This window comes from Parasteatoda tepidariorum, chromosome 5 (genome assembly GCF_982258835.1).
Source record: "Parasteatoda tepidariorum strain Cologne lab strain chromosome 5, Ptep-v5.0, whole genome shotgun sequence".
NCBI lineage: Eukaryota > Metazoa > Arthropoda > Arachnida > Araneae > Theridiidae > Parasteatoda > Parasteatoda tepidariorum.
In genome coordinates, this window is record NC_141759.1 from 92,450,056 (window position 1) to 92,468,850 (window position 18,795).

At 30.1% G+C, this 18,795-nt stretch overlaps 1 protein-coding gene across 3 annotated transcripts in view; it reads left to right on the forward strand.

The window, feature by feature from the left end:
* LOC107450466 (PP2C-like domain-containing protein CG9801) overlaps window positions 1-18,071 on the forward strand; it is a 154,555-nt gene extending 136,484 nt beyond the window's left edge. For 2 of the 3 annotated variants that reach the window (XM_071185117.2, XM_087164525.1), the window contains 5 exons: window positions 1,452-1,756; window positions 3,777-3,893; window positions 5,365-5,546; window positions 13,724-13,925; window positions 15,134-17,885. In XM_071185117.2, coding sequence (XP_071041218.2) covers window positions 1,452-1,756; window positions 3,777-3,893; window positions 5,365-5,546; window positions 13,724-13,925; window positions 15,134-16,107 — 1,780 coding nt within the window. In that variant the 3' untranslated portion in view covers window positions 16,108-17,885. Of the gene's footprint in view, window positions 1-1,451; window positions 1,757-3,776; window positions 3,894-5,364; window positions 5,547-13,723; window positions 13,926-15,133 lie in introns of all 3 variants that reach the window. The other variant, XM_016066266.4, reaches the window with a different exon arrangement.
* The last annotated feature ends 724 nt before the right edge of the window (window positions 18,072-18,795 follow it).

An 18,795-nucleotide genomic window follows, 5' to 3' on the forward strand; every position in this document is an offset into this window, starting at 1 on the left:
ATTCATTTGTTATGAAGATGAGTTTTTAAATAATTTTACTGAGAATTATTTACCTCGTTTCTTTCAAGTTAGAGATTTAACCACAATAAAAAACACAAACTTAAAAATAAAGCATTCCCGCAACAGCCCGTTGTAGGCTAGAGGGATCATGGATGTTCAGGCTCTATACAATTTCGTGACTAACGACATGATGAGGGAAATATTGTCACCATTGCTCACAGGTCGCCCTTACTTTCCATACCAGCTGGTACCCATGGATATGAAGCTGGGTGAGCTTCAAATAAGTCATTTTTATCTCAATAAATGCTCAATTATTATTTTTAATGTGTTCAGTAAGCAAAAAAAAAAAAAAGGTATGAAATTTTCGCAACATTATAATTGAATTGATTATTTTCAGTAGATTGTACTTTAATTTTAAAATATGTATAGTGAGCCGTAAAAAGGCATCCCCCAAAATAACTTTCATTCTAATCACCGTGTTTTCACGATCAAGTGCCGATCTTAATAATTCAAAGGAGTTGACCTACGCATGCTTAGTGTTAACTATTAAATAAAATACGGAATCTGGCACAGAAACGTATTTTCTCTGTTCTGAATAAACCATTTTCCCACTGGGGCCCCCTTCCTATTTATGACACTTGCGTATTCCTAAAGTATTTGAGCAAATCGAAAATTTTTGCACACAAGTACGAAATCCGTTTGTCCACGTAAAAAATAATTTTGATTACGTAATTATCTTCATTTTATTTAATAAAAGTCTTAAAAAGTGTTGTGTAATTCCTACAACTTTTTATATTATTTTAAATTGTATAAGTTGAAATGACAAAATACAAAAGCTGTTGTCGTAGGCCAGTAAAGTAAGGGGTGCGATAGTTACTGTTTTCCCGTGGCGCCATCTATGGCTAAGAATTCGACTTCTGCCGCACCCATACGTCATACCCGTTTATAGGACGGACCATTCCTTCATCCACAGATCGTAATTTTGGTCTGAACTAGAGAACGATCAATCTCCAATTCAGTATCCCCAGAGGTATAATTTGTTATGGGATCATGGAGAACTTTGTGACCCGAAATATTTCACGTGCACCAGTCACCATTTCCTACACTACTACACCGGGTGTCTTCGATCGACAGGATCGAACTACCGTTCCCCCGAACGTGAGTCCAGCGCCCTGACAACCAGGCTATCCCGGCTCAATAAAAAAGTTGAAATTGTCGAATAACTTTATTGCAAAGTAAAAATTTCAAAATGTAAGTTTTTTTTAAGTTTAGTAAATTTGAAACAATTCGATCGATTCCGTCAATGATTTTAATGTAAAATTTAAATGTTTTTTTCTAGTGGAATAGGTACATTTAATATGTCCTGTCTGTATTCAAGTAATTGAAATTATTGATATTTTTTTTATAACTAAATGTAATACTTATGGTGTTTTCTTCGTTTGTAAACGCAGGCAATTGAAAAGAAATCAACCCGAAATAGTGTTCGGAAAATGTTGCTACGACCTGCCCATGAAGAAAGTTGCCAAGCTCTCCAAAGTGGTTCTTGCAGCACACACTGGGCCTGCTGGCGGGTTGACACAAGTTAATCGAAAACACAAACCTTTCGAATACCTCGATTTGGATGTGGATTTCATCGATGAGGATTATGAAGAAGATTCTGAAAATCACGATAAGTTAAATATTCCAGAACCTGTTGTCGATAACAATGAAAATACCACAGAAAAAATCGAAGAAAAGAAACTTACTATTACTGAAGGTAACCAATTTCTTAAAAATATTTCTTTCGTTTCTGTGACAATGTTTTTAAAAAGTGCTTAAAGGTGCTCATTTCCGATTTTCGTTTTTTAAAAGCCCTTAAAGGTGCTTTTTTCATTGGGTGTTTTTAAAAAGTGCTCAATTTTTCCCTTTCGAAAATTGGATTTTTTTCTTTACCATTTCGATTTTCGCCACGTATTATGCAAAAGCGTGCTTTTCCCATTGCTTTATTCAACATTTTCACAATTCATTCAACCACAATTTATTATGGTGTATCGTTGGTCCATAGCGTATGAAAGCTCCTATCATGTTACATGCTTGATGAAATACTTGCGATTCCGCATGAGAGTTAGGTTCGGAGGGATTATTGCAATCTCATCAATGGGCAACTCCGATGCATTTTTCAAGATATCTCAATTTCAGGCTTCATTTCCCCCCTCTAATATCGAACCGAAAAATCTATCGATCTTTCTATGGTGGCTAATATAATCAAGAAAGGAGTTCTTTGTCAGAAACTAGTTATTTTATCAGGTCATGTAGTCTTTCAAAATTATTTTGCATTTTGTTAAAGTATGTAGTGCTTAAAAATATTTTTTGAGTGCTCAAAAAGTACTTAAAAGGTGCTTATTTTTTGTTGAAAGATTTGGCCAAGCACCTTGATTGATTTTGCAAGAGAAAAGTTACCATTTTTTTAAAAAAAATATATATTTCTTCCATTTCATTAGTACTGCAAAGGGGAAGGTAACCAATTTTTAAAAATGGTTCTTCCATTTTATTAATGCTACTTTTTAATAGTTTTAAATCGGATCCGTTTAACACAGTCAGTGGGTATTTGGATGCCCAGTAAAAACTTAAGAATTATTTGCTTGTGAAAACTAAAGCCAAAATTGAAAGAAATTAACAATTTTCCAGCAGGAAATTTTTTTTATCCTTTATCTGCGAAAAAGGGCTCTTTTTGAAATTTTCTATGTGTGATGCAGTACAGGAAAATGTTAATTAAAGTATTTAAGAAATCGTGTATAATATTTTTCTCTGTAAAATAATTTTACGTGGGGGTGTCAGAAATTTTCGCAAACCAATTTAATAATTTAACTAAACCAACAAATCTTGACAAAAAAAAACAATATTCTATTTAAATATATGTAATATATTAGTTAATTAGAACTCAATATGACATACAACAAGCATTGTTTATAATTATTTAAAATAATTGTAATTAATTACAATTACAGTAACCATAATTTTTTTTACATTCAGGGTTGCAACAATCACTGAAAAAAATATTTTTGCTTTCACTCGAATAAATAAAAAAAGTGAAAAAATACTTAATACACTTTAATTCTAACATATGTAATCTGTGTTAGTTCTAAGTATAACTATATCGTTTTTATTTTGAATTAAGTTGTGGAGAATTAGATAAATTAATCTTTTATTCTATTCTGGCGACAAAAATTGCTAAAAAAATTGTTTGGCTATCTGTTTTAATTTGGTTACTATATGCTATTTATACAAAAATTATTTAAGTAAAAGATATTTCAATTGTCTAATTTTTGGAAACAAAATTTAGTCCAAGATAAAAAATAAAGCACATGATTAAAAAAAAATTATATTCCTTATTCCTTTACATACTTAGATAAGTATGCATGACAAATTTATTTGAAAAACACCATTTATCCCTGGGTAGAACTAGTTTTTTATGGAAAAACCCATGTGAGTTGGGTTTTTTTTTTAAAAAAAAGAAAGTTTTTTGCAAACTTTGAGTACAAATATACCTTCTAGAACCCCTTTAAAAATACCTATATCTGCAAATAGATATATTTTCTTTCTAAATGTGTGCCCGCATATTTTTGGAGAAAGATTTTTTAAAAAATATATATATTTTAGATTTATATCCTTTTTCGGAAAAATTTATTTTAGTTCAAAGAAATTAAATTGGAAAAGAACACAACTTATTGTGCTGAGTTTTAAATTTTTTTAAATTCAATATTTTTCAATAATTTATTTGACGTGTTCTTACTCAGGTTTAGATACACCTGAAGCAGTTGCTGGTATCAAGAATTGGACCCAGTCTGATGATCGAGCATTTGGACTAGCCACAACTTTGTATGAAAAACATCCTTTAACCAATGAAAATGCTGGTTTGTATATTTCCTATCTAAATATTCTTTTCCCCCCACCCTTATTCTTCTATTCCTTTGAGAAGTAAACCAATTCAAAGATTAAAATGTTGAATGCTTCTAAAATATAAAGTTATAATGTGGAGTAACTACCACTATAAATATTAAATACTAATTCACTAGTATATAATACATGTTAACTTGATTTTGTCTTGAGGTACCATTTGATAGATGAAGGTTGACATGTTCGATTTAAGCATTCTGCTCAATGGTGACTAGCGGATGTGATATGACCTTGCTAGCAAGGAAGGATGGTTAACACTAAACAATTGAAAAGCATCCTCCTCAATTATGAGATTTAACCATGATAAATGCGGGGATAATACATATCCTTCAACTATTCGGAATTTACGTAGTTTCTGATATTTTCGCAGGTGATAGTTAAAGATAATGTTTTATTGCTTAAATAAATTAAAATTAAGAGAATTTTTGTCACCACTGCATATATATATTATTTAGACGGTTACATAAAGGACTAGATAGAAAGTGGAACATGTTTTCAAATCCTAATTATAGAATTATACAAAATTTTTTGTTTTAAAAACTTTGGTCTTAGTTAACTAACAATAAAAAAAAATAATTCGCAAAAGGCTTGAATGTTGGGGGGGGGGGGGGTATATGTTTTATATTTTACTATTGTCCTAGTATTTAAGAGTAGAGGAATTATTAGTACGGCAGCAATATTTGCGAGAATATTTCCTAAGTTCAAGCCTATTTTATTACGAACACACCACAGAAAAATCAAATAAGAAAAAATATTAGATAATCTGTTTGGCACCCTTTTTAGTAAAATGAACTAAAAGTCTTTCTAAGAAGAAATTAATGTTCTTGAACTTTGCCTTTTCTTCCCAAATAGGGTGGGTTCGCAATGCTTTCAGTTTGGTTTACGGGTGGAAAAATGACTGTCCAGTCGTGCCACTTTGGAGCTAAACTCAACCATGTATGCTCGCAGAACCGTATCAGTCGAATGGAAAAAAACAAGCTATAAAATAATTCTTTAATCAAATCGACAGTTTTATTGCCATACATTTTTATTGGTAAAACATATATTATATACGAAGATTGTGAACAACCAGGAAATATTTTAAAAGTGATAAAAAATATTTGAAACAAATTAATTTTACTCAATCCTATTTACTAAGGCATATTTGTAAATAGTTAGAAATATATCTAGATGTTGAAATTGTCCGATTTAATTCCTAAAATTAAAATATTTATAACTCATAGCTACATCATGAAAGATTTGTAACCCCTTTAATTTTTCCCAGTTACGGCCTCCCGCTAACTAATGTAAGAGTTTTCTTTACAATGCAAGTAAAGTCTTCACTATTTGCCACTAAATTATGGCAAATTGGAAGGCATTGATTTGTTTTTAAATTGTTTTTCTACCAATACTTTTTTTTTAATGAAATTAAATTTTTTTAAACTATAGGTGAACCTGTTGCTGATGCATTTGCTGTGTGCCTGCGTGAGAACAGTTCAGTCTTGGTTCTGGCAGATGGCGTGAATTGGGGTGAAAAGTCATGCCTTGCTGCAAGATGTGCTGTTCATGGCTGCATGGATTATTTGAACAATGCGTTGTACAGAGAAGGGGGAAGGATAGAAACCACTATGGTAACCAATATTTTCATGCATATTGAAAAGAATATCATACATTTTACTCTGGTGTTCAAAAACATTTTATTGCAATACTTGTTAAATATGCATGTTATTTTTTACTTTATTAAATATGTTTTATTAATATATTTCACGCAATTTTTTTGTACTTAATTACACATAACGTAATGCATGGTGCGTAGCGTTTTTACAAAGTGCTTAAGGATGCTTATTTTCGATTTTTAAAATCCCTTAAAGGTGGTTTTTTCATTGATTGTTTTCAAAAAGTGGTGATTTTTTCCGTTTTGAAAATGAGATTTTTTTTCTTTATCAAGTCAATTTTCGCCACATATTATGCAAAAGCATACTTTTCACATTGTTCAATTCAACGTTTTCACAATTCATTCAACCACAATCCATATCAGCCTACCGTCGTTCCATAGCATATAAAAGTGCCAATCATTGTACATGTTTGATGAAGTACTTACAGGTCCGCATGTACATATACTGAGCTAATTTCAGTGGGAAGGATTCTTGCACTCTCATCTGCAGCTCTGCTGCATTTTGCAGGATATTTTCAACTTCAGGCTTCATTTTCCACCCTCTGATATCGAACCGAAAAATCTCTTGATCATTTTATAATGGCTAAATAATCAAGAAAAGAGTTCTTTGTCAGGAACTAGTTATTCTATCATGATCATGTAAAGTCTTTGAAAATTATTTTGCATTTTGTTAATGTATAATTAATGTATGTGTTTGAAAATATTTTTGAGTGCTTAAAAAGTACTTAAAAGGTGCTTATTTTTTGTTGAAATATTTGGCTACTGACCCTGTAAACCTGTAAAATTTAAGATTCTAGAATGTTGTGTTTTCAATGCAATAAAACGTGATGCATCGTTCCTGCATCTTCCATTTCCTCTGTATGTATCATCTTCTTTCAACACTCTTGTCACAAATACTATTTTTATAATGTTAATAAAACCCGTTTTGATAGTTTTTGAAACTATCAACCATTGTTCGGAACTTCTACCGACATTTAAAAATATTGAAATTACTTAGTTGTGATGAAGAAGAAAAATAGTACATAACTCTTGATGATTATTGAAGAAAAAGAAAATGAGGATTGATTATAGTTTGATAAAAATGATATCATTTTTGATGATGAAAATGTTGAAACTTTGGGGTGATTCAAGATGTATGTATCAAGATATTCAAATGGTTGCCGAAATGCAAAATGATAATGATGAAGACAGGGTTGGGTTTTTGACGTCAAAAAGTGGTTTTTGACATGACAAGGGTATAATACTGGTTTAAACCGTCAAAAACCCGTCGAAAACGTCAAAAACTGAAGTTTGCCAAGAAAATATATAAACTTCAAAACTACCAACAGTTGCCATGCATTATATGGAAATTTAATTATACTATGGGTAATCAGCAGGTTTTAAAATATTTTTTTATTAAAATTAAGGTAAAATAACAGATTTAAAATCTCAAATTTATATTCAAATGCATGTGCAGAAAAATTTTGCACAAAAATTGTTTAAATATTTATATTTTGAAAAAAAATTTTTTTTTTTGTTATTTAAGAAAATTTAAAGTTTATTACCATGCATTTTTGACATATAAGGAACATATAACTAATATTTATATTTATAAGGAACTTACAAGTTATGTTGTATAAATACAAACTTGATACAAGTGTATAAATTTTTTTTTTAAATGTTAGACCGAATATCTTTATTATCCAGTATGTTAATTTGAATATAAAAGTAGTTATATTTATGAATAATGATAAATAAAATTCATATTGTTTATTATATTTATTTATAATTATTACACTTATCATTTTAAAACAATTTTTATCTCTTAATTTTTTTTTCTCCACTTGTATTAAGAATACAAATAATGTACATCTTGAAAGTAAGAAGTAATTATTCAACAGCTGAATATTTAGATATTCAACAAAACTATATAGTATTCAGCAAAATGAAATTCACAAGTATTTGGATAAACTAAATTTTCAGCATAGTAAATGAATAGGCTGAATATACTGTAAATCGACACTAACTACTCTGTGTATTTAACAGAAAGCACGTAAATTTGTATTGTCTTATGTTAACTATGAATTAAAAAAATTGAAGATTTAAAATTCAGAATTACTGATTTTTCTGAAAAACTAACAAAAGTCAAACTAAACAGAAGAACATTACAGTCACTGATCCATGAAATATTTAAACAAATTACTATGGAAATTTTTTAATTATCCTAATTAAATACATAATTTTAAAAATCAGAACATGCATCACACTACATAATCAAAATGAAAATCAAAATTCAATAGTCTAGTTCATTTGCTCCTCGCAGCATACGGTAGCACATAACTAGTTTTGAACATTTTTCCACCACCAAACAAATTATGTTGAAAGCAGTTCACTAATCCCCCTCCCCCCAGTTTACTTTAGAAGAGCTAAAAATAGACAAAAATTCCCTGATTGTGAATGTTGCACGTGCCCAACCTGTTTAAAAGATTTTTTTTAAAAAGATGTCTAATGTACAAAACTGCTAATACTTATCTTTAAAAATGTCTAATTTTTAGTATAATCTATATTATACACTAAATTTGGTTTTAAATAAATTTCTTAATAATATTACTGCAGATTTTCAATAACACATGAAAATGAAAACATAATATTACAAAAGATGTGAGCTTTCAAAAGTACAAGATTTTGGTTACTATTCAAAATATAAGTGTTTCTTCAAAATTTTAAATTTATTTTTTCTAGAACATATTTAGAAACACTATCCTTTATAAAAAATATATAAATTTTATGTATTAATTAAATTTCACATATGAATATAGGTTTTTGACATTTTCGACATTTTTGACAGTGAGGTTTTTGACGTGACGGATTAAACCATGGTTTAAACCGTCAAAAACTGTCACATGTCAAAAACCTGCCAACCCTGGATGAAGATAGTTAACACAACCAGTGCCAGCATCTGCAAAAAGATTCAAAGGCTTTGAAACAATAAAAACTATCACACATTTATACCAACTTAAAAATAATAAAACCGCTATTTGTTATAAATGTCGAAATTTTATCATTTACTCTGAGAAGAAAAAAGTGTTCAAACCAAAATTTCTTAATATTTAAACCAATGTGTCATGCACTGTAAATAAATGTGTCATGCACCATAAATATTTTATATTATTAATTTTTAGGTCCATCAATTTATTACTTTTTATATTTATATATTTTGATGCCATTGTTTGATATCTTATGTTAAACAGAATTTATCATTTTTTCTCATCTATTGTTCACTATGAATAGTCCCATGAGAAATGTTTAACCATTGTTCTACTGTAATATTTTATGCATCATAGTTTTTTTCATTATATAATGCTTGTTATTTTGAAATGTTGATGTATAGTTTTTTTATATAGAGAACTTCTCTAAAATCTCATTACAATCACTCAATTTGCATAAAAAATAAAAACTTTAAAAAAAATTCAAACTTTTTTTTAGCAAAAACCCTAGAGAAAAGTCTCATCTTTGCTCTGGTAAATCTAGATTGAAGATTTTTAATTATTTTGTTTGAAATTGATGTATTTTTACTACCAATTATATTGTTGTAATTGAATCAGGGAATTAAAATTTTATTTCTAAATTATAAGCTTTCATTAGTTTAGTAAAAATATTGAAAGAAATTCTTTTACATGACAAATCTTTTGTGTCACATCAATTCTAATTTTTAATTGAAGATTTGAGTTAACAAATCTATTGTTGACTATGATAGTTAATATGTCTGATGGGATGACTTGCTTACTATTTGTGAGGTTATTTTACATTGTTGTATGCAAAATGATCTATGATTCCTCTTCCATGGCTCTGATCAGACCTGCAATATTTTATCTCAAGAAGTTACTTTCAAGCCCAAGTTATTATTTAGACATGGAATAAATTGTGATATGTATTTCCCCTGACTGAATTTGAATCATGATTAGAATATTGCATACTAATGTCTGATGGGATGACTTGCTTACTATTTGTAAGGTTATTTTTATTTTACATTGTTACATGTAAAATGATCTAAGATTCCTCTTCCATGGCTCTGATCAGACCTGCAATATTTTATCTCAAGAAGTTACTTTCAAGCCCAAGTTATTATTTAGACATGGAATAAATTGTGATATGTATTTCCCCTGACTGAATTTGAATCATGATTAGAATATTGCATGCTAATGTCTGATGGGATGACTTGCTTACTATTTGTAAGGTTATTTTACATTGTTACATGTAAAATGATCTATGATTCCTCTTCCATGGCTCTGATCAGACCTGCAATATTTTATCTCAAGAAGTTACTTTCAAGCCCAAGTTATTATTTAGACATGGAATAAATTGTGATATGTATTTCCCCTGACTGAATTTGAATCATGATTAGAATATTGCATGCTAATGTCTGATGGGATGACTTGCTTACTATTTGTAAGGTTATTTTACATTGTTACATGTAAAATGATCTATGATTCCTCTTCCATGGCTCTGATCAGACCTGCAATATTTTATCTCAAGAAGTTACTTTCAAGCCCAAGTTATTATTTAGACATGGAATAAATTGTGATATGTATTTCCCCTGACTGAATTTGAATCATGATTAGAATATTGCATGCTAATGTCTGATGGGATGACTTGCTTACTATTTGTAAGGTTATTTTACATTGTTACATGTAAAATGATCTATGATTCCTCTTCCATGGCTCTGATCAGACCTGCAATATTTTATCTCAAGAAGTTACTTTCAAGCCCAAGTTATTATTTAGACATGGAATAAATTGTGATATGTATTTCCCCTGACTGAATTTGAATCATGATTAGAATATTGCATGCTAATGTCTGATGGGATGACTTGCTTACTATTTGTAAGGTTATTTTACATTGTTACATGTAAAATGATCTATGATTCCTCTTCCATGGCTCTGATCAGACCTGCAATATTTTATCTCAAGAAGTTACTTTCAAGCCCAAGTTATTACTTAGACCTAAAATAAATTATAATATGTATTTCTCCTGACTGAATTTGAATCATAATTAGAATATTGCATGCTTATGTCTGATGGGATGACTTGCTTACTGTTTGTGAGGTTATTTTACATTGTTACATGTAAAATGATCTATGATTCCTCTTCCATGGCTCTGATCAGACCTGCTATATTTTATCTCAAGAAGTTACTTTCAAGCCCAAGTTATTACTTAGACCTAAAATAAATTGTAATATGTATTTCCCCCGACTGAATTTGAATCATAATTAGAATATGGCATGCTAATGTCTGATTTGATGACTTGCTTACTATTTGTGAGGTTATTTTACATTGTTACATGTAAAATGATCTATGATTCCTCTTCCATGGCTCTGATCAGACCTGCTATATTTTATCTCAAGAAGTTACTTTCAAGCCCAAGTTATTATTTAGACATGGAATAAATTGTAATATGTATTTTCCCCGACTGAATTTGAATCATAATTAGAATATGGCATGCTAATGTCTGATTTGATGACTTGCTTACTATTTGTGAGGTTATTTTACATTGTTACATGTAAAATGATCTATGATTCCTCTTCCATGGCTCTGATCAGACCTGCTATATTTTATCTCAAGAAGTTACTTTCAAACCCAAGTTATTATTTAGACAGGGAATAAATTGTGATATGTATTTTCCCCGACTGAATTTGAATCATAATTAGAATATGGCATGCTAATGTCTGATGGGATGACTTGCTTACTATTTGTGAGGTTATTTTACATTGTTATATGTAAAATGATCTATGATTCCTCTTCCATGGCTCTGATCAGACCTGCAATATTTTATCTCAAGAAATTATTTTCAAGCCCAAGTTATTATTTAGACAGGGAATAAATTGTGATATGTATTTCCCCTGACTGAATTTGAATCATAATTAGAATATGGCATGCTAATGTCTGATGGGATGACTTGCTTACTATTTGTGAGGTTATTTTACATTGTTATATGTAAAATGATCTATGATTCCTCTTCCATGGCTCTGATCAGACCTGCTATATTTTATCTCAAGAAGTTACTTTCAAACCCAAGTTATTATTTAGACAGGGAATAAATTGTGATATGTATTTTCCCCGACTGAATTTGAATCATAATTAGAATATGGCATGCTAATGTCTGATGGGATGACTTGCTTACTATTTGTGAGGTTATTTTACATTGTTATATGTAAAATGATCTATGATTCCTCTTCCATGGCTCTGATCAGACCTGCAATATTTTATCTCAAGAAGTTACTTTCAAGCCCAAGTTATTTAGACATGGAATAAATTGTGATATGTATTTCCCCTGACTGAATTTGAATCATAATTAGAATATGGCATGCTAATGTCTGATGGGATGACTTGCTTACTATTTGTGAGGTTATTTTACATTGTTATATGTAAAATGATCTATGATTCCTCTTCCATGGCTCTGATCAGACCTGCAATATTTTATCTCAAGAAGTTATTTTCAAGCCCAAGTTATTATTTAGACAGGGAATAAATTGTGATATGTATTTCTAATGATTGAATTTGAAGGAATTAATAATACATCATCCAGAATTTTAAGTACAAAAATATAAAAACAATAATCAAAAATTTTATTTGAAATCCAGGGTGGCACAGATAAAGAATAAAATCTTAAGTTATGATTTTTCATGAAAGTTGAGACAAATATAGAAGATTTAATTAGTTTTTTAGACCTTTTGCCCACTTAACTGCTTAAAGTCGTTCGTAATAGTTTTAAGACAAGGATATCGCCGGAATTTAATTTTTAAGGATAGGAGACAAGCTATTAATGATTGTTTGAATAGTTGCAATTCTTCCTGATTTAATAAAGTTGATTTAAAATTATTTTGACCACTATTATCAAGGATCTGTCCAGACTAAATTTACTACCGTTAAGCTGTACCTTCAAAAATCCAACTTTAGGAAACGCGATAGTTTCACAAAATACTTTATCTTGAAATTTTATTTTTGTATCCCGTAAGAAACGATAAATCCATATTTTTTTGTTAATTTTTTAATAAAATTTTTATTTTTCACAAGTTATGTCTAAATTTTCACAAAATAGGTACCTCTAAGAAAAACGTAGACAGACCCCTTATTATATATAAAGAGTTTAAACTCACACATGTATATGTATAGTCCGATTGTCCTTTGATTAAAGTTCCTGCAGTGGACTGATCATAAAAACACGGTTCCCAGTAGAACACGAAAGTCGAGCATCAATGGCTGTGATCAGTAAGCGGATGGGCGATCTTTTTGATCAGTCTGCCTAGGGACCGAGAGTGCACGGTATTGGTTCTCATTAAGCTGTTCTAAAGTAAAGTGCTCGACTTGTTGCTGGTTGTCAGGCTGCCGAAGCAAGGGGCCATTCTCTCTACAGAGGATCAAAAATTGCAATGGCCATGTCTTTTTTATCATTATGCTCATTCTGATTTACGTTTTTTAAAAGCCCTAAAAGGTGCTTGTTTTTATTCGGGATTTGTAAACTAAAGTCAGTGGTGCGACAGCCCATACAGGGCCAAGGCCTACTGTGCCCATCTCAGATTTTTTCTTTGTTGTGTCGATTGTCGTTCTAAATTACTAAAAAATGCACGATTTTCACAATCTTCTCTGCAATATTTATCAGAAATTAATTATTTTATCATGATTATGTAAAAATTTTATTGATTTTATGTTTATAAATTAAGAGCTTTAAATAGTAGGAAAAGAAAAAAATTTTTATTACTGCTCAGATCCTAATTACGATTTAATTTGGAAAGTGATTAAAATTTTTTTTTTTTTAAGTGCTTAAAAAATATTTAAAAGGTGCTTGTTTTTTGTTGTAAAATCTGGCTACGCTAAAAATCTGACTACTATGCATTGGTCGTAGGTTTCATAATATTTTGGACAAATAGAAAATTTCATCAATGATAAATCATTTTGAAAATATTCTGCAGATGATAGAAATTTTTTAAATGTTAAATTTTGTAAAGTAGTGTATTTTCTATTTTGTGAATTTTGACATTGTTTTCAAAAATTTTTTGCACAGATGCATTGGTATTAGTGCATAACGTTAATAATAATAATATCTTGCTGTTTTTAAATCTGTGTATATAATTCTAACATATTATTATTTCAACAGGATATATTCGTCTGTCTTCTTCGTTCATTTCACGCAGCTCATAATTTAATCCTACAAGAAGAAGGGAATCTAACAACTTTGTGTGCAGCTGTTGTTTGTCAGCTCAGAAATTCTGACAAATTTATTATTTGCACTTGCAATGTGGGAGACAGCCTTGCCTATATTTACAGTCAGAAACATGGTGTTAGAGAAATCACCCAAGGTTGATAAGTTTTTCATAATATACTTGTAAAATTATTTTTTATTATTTAGTCAATGCTTAGTCAAAGTGGAGTATTCATTCTTATTTTTACCTTTAATTTGTGACTAGATTATGTATCAGTATCTATCGTTGATAACTTTTTTTAATAAGTTTTTATAAAATTAGGTAAAATGAGAAAAAAAATTTACATTGTTTGGTATAAATTCAAAACTTGATTTTTAAATGGAAAAAACATTTATTAGATCTTTTGTTCCTTCCATAAGTAAAATTTGTTCAAATTGATTTGTGTCTTTCCTTATTTTGCCAAATATCTGTAGTTGTTGCACCACACAAAACAGGTGTACTCAGATATAGGCTGTAAAATCCTCTCAGTTATTTGCATGATCGTGCAGTAGAACAGATTAATTTGATAAATTATATTCAATTAAGGCATTATGCATTCAAAAACAATATCTTGCGTTAGTGAGCAAACTCCAGAATGTTTGATATTATTTAAGTAGATGCATTATTCTTTCAAATGCAATTTTTTAAAAAAAGCATCTAAAACTAAGGAATTAACTTTTAAATGTAAATTAACTTCTGATAAACAGTCGAACCGTGATTTAACAAATTCTCGAGTAAACGTACTTCGATTAACTAATATTTTATTGTCCTGACTAAAAGGGTGCTTTTGATTTAACGAATTTTTAGCTTTGATTTAACAAACAGTCATTGCTGGAAAAAAATTCGCACATAAAACTAAAACTTTGAATTTCTTGCACTTAAAATTTTTAATATTTCACACCCAAATTCAAGTGAATAATTAATTAATAATTAAAAAGCAAGTAGCATTAAAGAATTAAGATCGTTTTAAAGTTGATTTCCTAACGTATGACTTATAATTTTTAAGCTCGCTGTAAAATAGTAATCACTTTTTTTTATATCTATATATCTAAGGGTATTTTGCATTGATAGTTTTTTTATCATACTCTTGATTGATATTAATATAAAATTGATATTTAGTTTAAAGAATTGCTTCTATTTAACAAACAGATTTGTCTGGTCCAATCAATTTGTTAAATCGGGGTACAACTGTATTTAAAATTAATTTTGATTCCTTTCAAAGCTGCTGTTACAATCGATGCTAATTTTTAATTTTCTTGATGATTTGTCTCTATTTAGACCTTTTTATAAAACTGCACCTGACAATATCTTCTAATTTATTACAGGTTCACACGACATTCATTCGATGAGGGATATGCGTGACGCCCTCGGTGCTTTGGGTCCCGTAGATGGAGTGAACCCTGAACTTAACAATCTGACTGTATCAATGACAATCGCTGAGCAAGGAGACTATGTCTTCCTGTGTAGTGACGGAATCTCTGACAATTTTGATCCGGTCGTCGGAAAATTTGCCCTCCCCAAAAGGCCGGAGAAGCCGCACCGTAAGGGATCCGATGTCGCTAAACCCGACACTTCCAAGCACACAAACACCAGCATAAAGAGGCAAAACAGCAACAGCCAAGAAGTCAACGTTAAAAGACAGAGCAAGTTAAATGCAGTGCTTAGAAGACAGAGCAGCAGCAACCCGGCTGCCGAAGAAGCCAGGAAGTCATCCGGTTCTGCAATCGAGGCAATGATCCCACCCGAGGCACCTCTACCCGTGGTGGAAGCCCACCAAAGACACCAACTGACTCTATTGCGAATGGAGGACCTCCTCCGGCACGGCCAGAACGACAACGATAAGGGTTGCGATTCAGCACAGAAACTATGCGAAACCCTAATCGATTTTGCAATGAAACTGACAGTTGCAAAGCGTAAGATCTTAGAAGATCCAGATCTGTATAATGGAGAGCAGGATTCTCAGCAGGAGCAGAGATCAAGACGCAGGAAAGTCGGTGACAAATTGTGCACGGTTCCGGGCAAGCTGGACCACGCCTCTGTGGTTTCCTGTCGGATCGGAAACTACAAACCCCACTCACCGATCAGAAGAAGCAGAGATACCAGCAAGAGTCACTCGAAATCTCCAGTTGCATCCAACAACAAAACCAACAAATCTTCCGGCCACCACCACCATCATCATCACCATCACCACCACCATCATAATCAATCAAATGTGGCCAACAATAACAATAATATAAACTCTAAAATTTCTCGTGGAATGAAGACAGACGACCCTCGACATTACGAGTCGAGCATTTGAAATAATAAAAAAAAAAAACTCCTTCAGTTTGGTTTTGCTTTTATTTTTTCACTGCCACTTAATCTTTGCTCCTTGCAGTGATCTCAGATTATTGTATGGACGGTATACATCCATATGTGTGATTGTCTTGTGAACTGTGAATATATGGATAATTTTCAGTATTGTAGGGGAAGCTTCTGTAGAACTTCTCTGCAGAAGTTATAGGCAATGACGCTTGTGTAAAACTGAGACTTGTCCCTCCATTCCAAATTTCTTTTTATATGAAGTAATATTGTTTGGTTTGCATAAGTGAATTGTCTTTTTTAGTCAGGTATATTTTCATTGATAGTCATACATTTAGTGAGTGAACTAGGTGTTTTTCTGATAACAGAAATTTGTATTTTTGTCTTTAAACACCATTCCATTGCACTTCTTTTCCATTCAAGTTCTTTAAAAATTTTGTTTCTGGAATTTATTCCTTTTGGATGTTAGTATTACTTATTATAGTTAGCTAATTAACTGCTATATTTTTAATTTTAAAAAAATTATATAATTTTGTTACTTCTTGTCATGGATCTTTTCAATGGATAAATTTTTTTTAACTTAACAAGAATAGTTTTCAGGGTGCATAGCTTTTCTAAAAAGTGCTTATTTTTTATTCGAGGTTTGTAAAAAATGCTTAATTTTCTATCTTTTAAAAAGAAATTTTTTCTTTGCTATGTCCATCGTTCAAAGTTACAAAAAATACATGATTTTCCCAATTTTCTCTGCAATATTTATCATGATAATGCAAGGTTTTTGAAGTTTATTTCATGCTTATTAATTGAGAACTTATACGATGGGAAATTTTTTATTTTTATTGATGCACAGATCCTAATTATGATTTATTTTTGGAAAGTGATTAAAAATATTTTTAAATGCTTAAAAAGTACTTAAAAGGTGCTTATTTTTTGTTGAAAAATCTGGCTACGCACCCTGTTCTAATTTTTAAAAAAACAACAAAAATTATATAATTTTGTTACTTCCTGTAATGGATCATACATCTTCAATGGATGAATTGTTTTCAACTTTACAAGAATAGTTTTATTTTTTTATAATTTACCAAAAATTATCGAAAATAATTAATTATAACTTTCATCTAAATTAAATTTCTTTCGTTTTGTCCCTACATATGTAACAAACTTACATTAAAAATACATTAATAGCAGTTAATTAATAGTATTTATCAATTCCATCTTTCTTTTTTAAATCTTAAAGTTAACTATTACTATTTTATTTTCATCATGCTTGATATCTTAAAAGAGTGACATATTTACAGTCAGTTAGCTGTTTATATTTAGGTACCAATAAGCCGTATGTCTTAAGCATACAGTAAATTCTTATTTGGTAATAGTTAGTAGTAGAATAAGAAATTTGTGTAAATTTTATCCATCCAATTTATCGACTTGTGGTTAATACTATATTTAATTTTAGTACACCAATTATGTTGTAGGACAGATAGATTAGACAGTGTTATGCATCACTAGATCAGGTATTAATTTTTATGCTTGTTTTAGAAAAAAAAAAATATTTAAGAAATAAAACTTTTTGATCATTTGTGTACAAATAGTGCAAAAATCTCAAAACTGGCTCTTGATCTAATGATATATAATACTGTAAAAAATGTAATTTAAGTTGTATATAAGAATTTTCTGCACACCGATTTTTTTTTTAATGATCACCTTTTATATTTTATTTTAAATATCATTTTGAATGTACAAAACTACTTTATTTCATAAACTAGGCTAGTTTGCTCAAAATGTGTATTTTTATTTAAAAATCTGTGTGATAGTTTTTGTAGGTGTTTAAAAAAATGGTTTGCTATTATCTCATTCCGTTTAACTTGGTGCTTTTATTCCATTCTAAACAACGCTTTTCTAGTAAATGTACTGCCTTATTTACACTAATTAATGAAAGTACTTTACAAATATTTTTATAAATGTAAACTTGTGGTGCTGCTGTTTTATAAAGAGTGTCAACTAATTGTTGAGACAAACTTTTAGGGAATGTAACGCACATCATGAGGATTAAGATTAGCATAAAAACCCAGGAGCAGCAATGTAATCCTATATGGTTAGAGTCATTCCCTATTTTAAACTGTGTCATGTGCTTCAAACGGAAACTTTAATGTATTTTAATTTTATATATTCTCATAATTATGATAGAAAATTGTGTTCAGTTTTATCGTAATTTCAAGATTTGGCAACTTAAATGGACAAGTTTGCTGAATCATTTAATTACAATAAAACAGCTTTTTCTAAACTTATTTGATTAAAATTTTCAACAATAATAGAAAACAAAATAAATGTGAAATTAAGATATTTTAGGTAAATAAAAGTGCAGATTCTGGAGTTATTACTTATTCCTCATGATGTCTGCCTTTCCTAACCTAGAAGTTTTTTACAACATTTAAGGAACACCCGTACATTTGTTTCTAACCCTCTGTAGTGTGCCTCGACTAATTGAGAGAAATAGTATTTACATTGACTTATTTGTTACTACTAAAAGATGATTTTGTAATTTAAAGTGAAGATGGCTAAAAATTTCTTTGATTTTTTTTATGCATTATCTTAACCAAGTTTCATATTTATAACTAGTAGTATATGCATTTTCTGGCCCGCATTTAAATTAATTTACTTTTAGATATTAGGTGATAGAAATGTAACAAAA